This window comes from Saccopteryx bilineata, chromosome 3 (assembly GCF_036850765.1).
Source record: "Saccopteryx bilineata isolate mSacBil1 chromosome 3, mSacBil1_pri_phased_curated, whole genome shotgun sequence".
Classification (NCBI taxonomy): domain Eukaryota; kingdom Metazoa; phylum Chordata; class Mammalia; order Chiroptera; family Emballonuridae; genus Saccopteryx; species Saccopteryx bilineata.
The window spans coordinates 316,127,622-316,133,621 of record NC_089492.1 but is presented as its reverse complement, the minus strand read 5'-3'; the positions used below and the strand labels follow the sequence as shown (position 1 = coordinate 316,133,621).

General features: G+C 45.2%; 1 protein-coding gene across 1 annotated transcript in view; it reads right to left on the bottom strand.

Annotated features, from left to right (window-relative positions):
* Window positions 1–5,373: 5,373 nt before the first annotated feature.
* LOC136330208 (carcinoembryonic antigen-related cell adhesion molecule 1-like) overlaps window positions 5,374–6,000 on the bottom strand; it is a 112,253-nt gene continuing 111,626 nt past the window's right edge. Inside the window, exon 5 of the mRNA XM_066266700.1 lies at window positions 5,374–5,656. Coding sequence (XP_066122797.1) covers window positions 5,374–5,656 — 283 coding nt within the window. The remainder of the gene's footprint in view (window positions 5,657–6,000) is intronic.

The following is a 6,000-nucleotide window of genomic DNA, read 5'->3' as shown; positions in this document are numbered from 1 at the left end:
TTCCAACCCAGGGTCACTTCTAGAGCCCCTAGGAAGTCAGCGTCAAGTGAAAATGCGGTTGTCTTTATTCAGAAGTCATTAAGATCCTCCCAATGATGAAAGCATAGTCTCAAGCCTACTGCAGGCCCTCCTGAGATTGCGAGCCCATGAAGCTGGCCCTCCCTAGCATTGTAAATGTTTGTTCATCCACCAAATCAATTCCAAACCAAACTCAAATCATAAAAACCTCCACACCTATAGCAACGTCATTCTTAATGGTGAGAACTAAAAGCTTTCTCGCTAAAGATGAACAAAATGTGCAAGTTTTTAAAATGCCTTAGTAAGACGTGCTCTGAAGGGTAGAAGTAGATGCCTGCTAATGTTGATGTTCTAAGACAATGACAACAGTCATGACAATCACACCAACAATAGGATCAGTTTCAATGATCAGCAATTTAAGCTAAACATGAGCTGTAGGGACATGCATGCACATTTGTGACCATTCAGGGATTTGACACATCTATGAGGCTTTTAGGCTTCAAAAATCTGGGCCATGCTGGACGTTCCCACCAGAGTAAAGGACAAGATACTGCACTTGTACCTCGACCTAATTAATGTTAGAATAATGAAAGGCACTTTGTGGAGCCTCTGGTGAGACATAGTAAGATAATTTTATGCAGACACTTAGGGTTTGGAGCAAGGCCATGCCTTCTACAGCAATAGAACAACAGCTCCTGACCAGCTTCTAGGCCTCAGGAGGGTTGGAAAATTTGACATGGGCTGTAATGTGGCCAGGAAGCCAGATCTCATCGTGATCTGGGTTCTGTCACAGACACCAACATGAGACTAGGTGGGGAGAGCAACATCCATCACAGATAGAGGTGATACATGCTGGATTAGACAAGGACAGGTGGCCGGACCATTGGCATCTACCACTCCAGCACTAGGACCTGTCACATAGCTCTCACCTGTAGGATCACAGAAAGTTCACTCTGTCTAGTCAACAAAGAAGGAAAAGGGGTCACATACTCCAAGTTCATCCCGGCCCAGGTTAGATTCCTGGTCAGGGCACATAGGAGAAGTGCTCATCTACTTCTCCAACCTTCCTCCTCCTCCTCTCCCTCCTTCTCTCTTCCCCTTCCACAGCCATGGCTCTATTGACTTCAATGAGTTGGCCTTAGGCACTGAGGATGGCTCCATGGCCTCCGCCTCAGGCACTAAAAAATGGCTCTAGTTGCAATGGAGCAATGGCCCCAGATGTGCAGAGGATCACCCCCTAGTGGGCTTGCTGGGTGGAGCCCAGTCAAGGTGCATGTGGGAGTCTGTCTCTGCCTCCCTCCTCTCACTAAATTTAATAAAAAAAATTATGATTATTTTTTATAAAGGCAGAAAAAGAATATGCAATTAGAAATTGCAATTACATTTCTAAAGAAAATGCTCTAAACAAAACAAAACAAAAATGCTGTAAGCCTGTAGCCCAGGAAGCACGTGTCTAAAGGATAGTGATTCTGGCCTGACCCAGCGGTGGCACAGTGGATAGAGTGTCAGCCTGGCACACTATAGACTCAGGTTTGAAACCCTGAGGTTACTGGCTTGAGTGTGGGCTCATCCAGCTTGAGCACGGGGTCGCTGGCTTGAAGCCCAAGGTCACTGGCTTGAAGCCCAAAGTCACTGGCTTGAGCCCAAGATCTCTGGCTTGAGCAAGGGGTCATAGGCTCAGTTGGAGCCCTCCCCCCCACCCTGGCCAAAGCACATATGAGAAAGCAATCAATGAACAACTAAAATGCTGCAACAATGAGTTGATGCTTATCTTTCTTCCTTCCTGTCTGTCTGTCCCTGTCACTTTCTTGCTTTAAAAAGAAAATGGAAAAAAGGTTAGTGATTCTGATGGAACAGTAAGGCCTCTAGGTCATAAGAAAACTACTTTCTGCACAGTGGAGAGAAACACGATATATCTTTCTTTCAGACAAGGCCAGATTTGTATTCCCATTTGGTTCCTGCAGTTTATAAAGAGGTACAAATCCCAGCCATTTATAAACAGATACAAAATAGCTGAGACTTTATACTTTATTAACAGAGCCAGGATCTGATCTACCAGAGGCTATGTTTCTGGAGTTTTCCTTGGAGGAATTACATCTATCTATAGTTACCTTCCTTTTCATCCAATGTTATCTCTAAGGAAGAAGAATATTTTTAGTATGAGAGAGACAGGAAGGGAGAGAGATGAGAAGCATCAACTGATAGTTGCGGCACCTTAGTTGTTCATTGATTGCTTTCTTATACTTGCCTTGACAGGAGGGCTCCAGCCTAGCCAGTGACCCCTTGCTCAAGCCAGCAAACTTTGGGCTCAAGCCAGCGACCATGGGGTCATGTCTATGATCCCACACTCAAGCTGGTGATTTCAGGTTTCGAACCTGAGTCTTCAGCATCTCAGGTTGACACTCTTATCTACTGTGCCACTGCCTAGTCAGACAGAAAAAGAGTATTATTTTTTAAAAAAATTATTGTGTTTACATAGATTCTAGTGTCCCCCAAATGCATCCCCCCTCCCCTGTGTTCCCCTCAACATCCCCCTTGCCCCCCTCCCCACAATGCCCTCCTCCCTTCACTCCAGGATTTTCTTTTCTGCTCTCTGAAACGCTGTGTTAGTGTATATAATTTCACCAATCTCTTTCCCTTCTCTGATCCCATTCTATCATCCCCTTTCCCTCTGGTCCCTTTGATCCCGCCTCTGTCTCTATTCCGTTCCTCAGTTCGCATTGTTCATTGGATTCCTCAAATGATATTTTTCTTTCTCTGCCTGGCTTATTTTACTTAACATAATAGTTTCCAGTTCCATCCATGTTGTCGCAAAAGGTAAGATTTCCTTCTTTTTCATGGCCCCATAGTATTCCATTGTGTATATGTACCACCGCTTTTTAATCCACTTGTCCACTGATGGACACTTGGGCTGTTTCCAGATCTTGGCTATTGTAAACAATGCTGCAATAAACATGGGGGTGCATTTCTTCTTTTGAATCAGTGATGGGATGTTCTTGGGATATATTCCTAAGAGTGGTATAGCTGGGTCAAAAGGCAGTCCGATTTCTAATTTCTTGAGGAATCTCCATACTGTTTTCCACAGTGGCTGCACCAGTCTGCATTCCCACCAGCAGTGCAGGAGGGTTCCCCTTTCTCCACACCCTCACCAGCACTTATTCTGTGTTGTTTTGTTAATGAGCGCCATTCTGACTGGTATGAGGTGGTATCTCATTGTGGTTTCAATTTGCATTTCCCTATGATTAGCGATGTTGGACATTTTGGAAAAGAGTATATTCTTGATCCTACAAAATGATTGGTATTACTTGATTTGGCCTGATTAGTTACCTAAGGGCATAAGGACTGACATTCACCACATAGTTTGCTCTGAGACAGATTTTTCTATGAGAACTAAGATGGGAGGTTTAACAGCCCCTTGAAATTAGGAAGCCTCACCCTCACACTCCACCTGCAGTTTCCTTAGCTTTGGGAGACTCTCCCCCAAGAGAGAACAAAATACCCATCAAGTCAAACTTAGTTTTATAAAGTGTGAGAAAATGGTGAGATTTTTTCTTCCTTCCTTCTTCCTCCCTCCCTCTTTCTCTCCCTCCTTCCTTCTCTCCTTCCCTCCCTCCTTCCTTCCCTCTCTCCTTCCCTCCATTCTTTCCTTCTTTCTTTCCTCCCTTCCTTCCTCCCTTACTTCCATTTTTTTCTCTTTCTGAGAGAGACACACAGACAGGAAGAGAGAGGAGAGATGAGAAGCATCAACTCATTGTTGTGTCACTTTAGTTGTTCATTGATTGCTTTTCAAATGTGCCTTGACCAGAGGGCTCAAGCTGATCCAGTGACCCCTTGCTTAAGCCAGAGACCTCAGGGTTTTGAACCTGGGTGCCCAGCATCCCAAGTAGATACTTTATCCACTATGCCACTACTGGTAAGGCAAGGGTAAGGCCATTTCTAGTTCTGTGGGCATCAGTCTGAACTAGGCCACTTCAGCCCAAGGCTTAGTTTTATTACCAACATTTCCAATTATATCCTATAAACAAAGAGGACAGAATCACACAAAACTTATGCAAATAAATTTATAGTCATGAAATGAATAATACTCAAGAAGAGCCTGACCAGGTAGTGGCGCAGTGGATAGAGCGTCGGAGTGGGATGTGGAAGGACCCAGGTTCGAGACCTCGAGGTTGCCAGCTTGAGCGCGGGCTCATCTAGTTTGAGCAAAGCTCACCAGCTTGAACCCAAGGTTGCTGGCTCCAGCAAGGGGTTACTCGGTCTGCTGAAGGCCCGTGGTCAAGGCACATATGAGAAAGCAATCAATGAACAACTAAGATGTCACAATGTGCAATGAGAAACTAATGATTGATACTTATCATCTCTCCGTTCCTGTCTATCCCTCTCTCTGACTCTCTCTCTGTCTCTGTAAAAAAAAAAAAAAGACTCAAGAAGACTAGAAATTTTTTAGAGAAATCAAACCAGAAAATCAAATGGAAAGATCAGTGTTACTACCCACATCAGAGTCCTCCTGTCCATTGTTGTCTACAGCAACAGTATTCAGGCACCTTTCACACATCCCCTGGAGGAGGGACAGAGCTCAGATGACTGTTACTTCATCATGTGCTCCCACCAATCATCACATGATACTTAGTGTCACTTCTGCTGTGGAGATGGTGCAACTGAGACCAAGCATAGGTGGGATCTGGTGTGGAATGTGACTTTTTCTTTTTTAAATTTTTTTTTATTTTTTCATTTTAGAGAGGAGAGAGAGAGAGAGAAAGGAGAGAGAGACAGGGGGGAGGAGCTGGAAGCATCAAATCCCATATGTGCCTTGACCAGGCAAGCCCAGGGTTTTGAACCGGCGACCTCAGCATTTCCAGGTCGATGCTTTATCTACTGCGCCACCACAGGTCAGGCAACTTTTTCTTTTTAAGTGAGGAGGGGAGATAGATTCCTGCATGTGCCCCAACTCGGATCCACCTGGCAACCCCATCTGGCGCCAACACTTGGACCAGCCAAACTATCCTTAGTGCCCAGAGCCAACACTCAGACCAATTGAGCCACTGGCTATGAGAAAGGAAGAGAGAGAGGAGGGAAGCGGGAGGGGGAGAAAAGCAAATGGTTGCTTCTCTTGTGTGCCCGGACTGGGAACCAAACCCGAATGTCCACATGTGGGGCTGATGCTCTATCCACTGAACAAACCGGCCAGGGCCAGGAATGTGACTTTAAGTCAATGATAATGACAATGTCAGCTCATATTTTTGAGTGTCTATTGACTCAATGCAAGTCTTCTAATGACTTTTTACTTTCAGAACAAATGCATTTAAATATGCAAAAATATTTATTCAGAATTTAGGAACATGGTGGAGAGGAGGGTCATTCATATATTACATCCAGCTTGAGGGGCACACTTTCATAAGAACTGACGGGGTTGGAGACTTTACACTGATAATTCCCAGCATCCTCTCTCCTGACAGGGTCAATAGTAAGGATTCTGTTGTCTGGGGACAGCTGCATCCTCTCTGTGAGCCACAGACTGGTGCCATTGAAGATCCACTGGGTGCAGAGTCCATTTGAGTAGCAGGTCAGGACCACAGTGTCCTCATTCTCCATGACTGTGGTGTTGCTGGCCAGGAGGGTGGGCTTTCTCACAGGCTCTGTGGGGAAACAGAAGACATAAATGGTTGAGAATGAGCTTGGAACATGGGGCCATGCTGTTTCCTCAGAGAACTCAGTCATTCACTGTTGGGGACCAAAAAATAAACAGGGTATTTTGCAGTTTAGATTTTGGGGACAGAGGTGCTGGGAGCTGGCTGGGAGCTGACGGTCTGCCCAACCCCCCACCTCACCTGCCTGATTAAGTTACAAAGGGCTATGCTTCAGTACTTGTCCTGCCTGCCCATGTTCCCCAGAAGGACTAGAAGCTAGTTACTTCTTTGTTTAAAGTTAAGATGGTGGGGGTTTTTCTGCACCTGATGGCTTTCTTGGGTTGACTTGGAAACA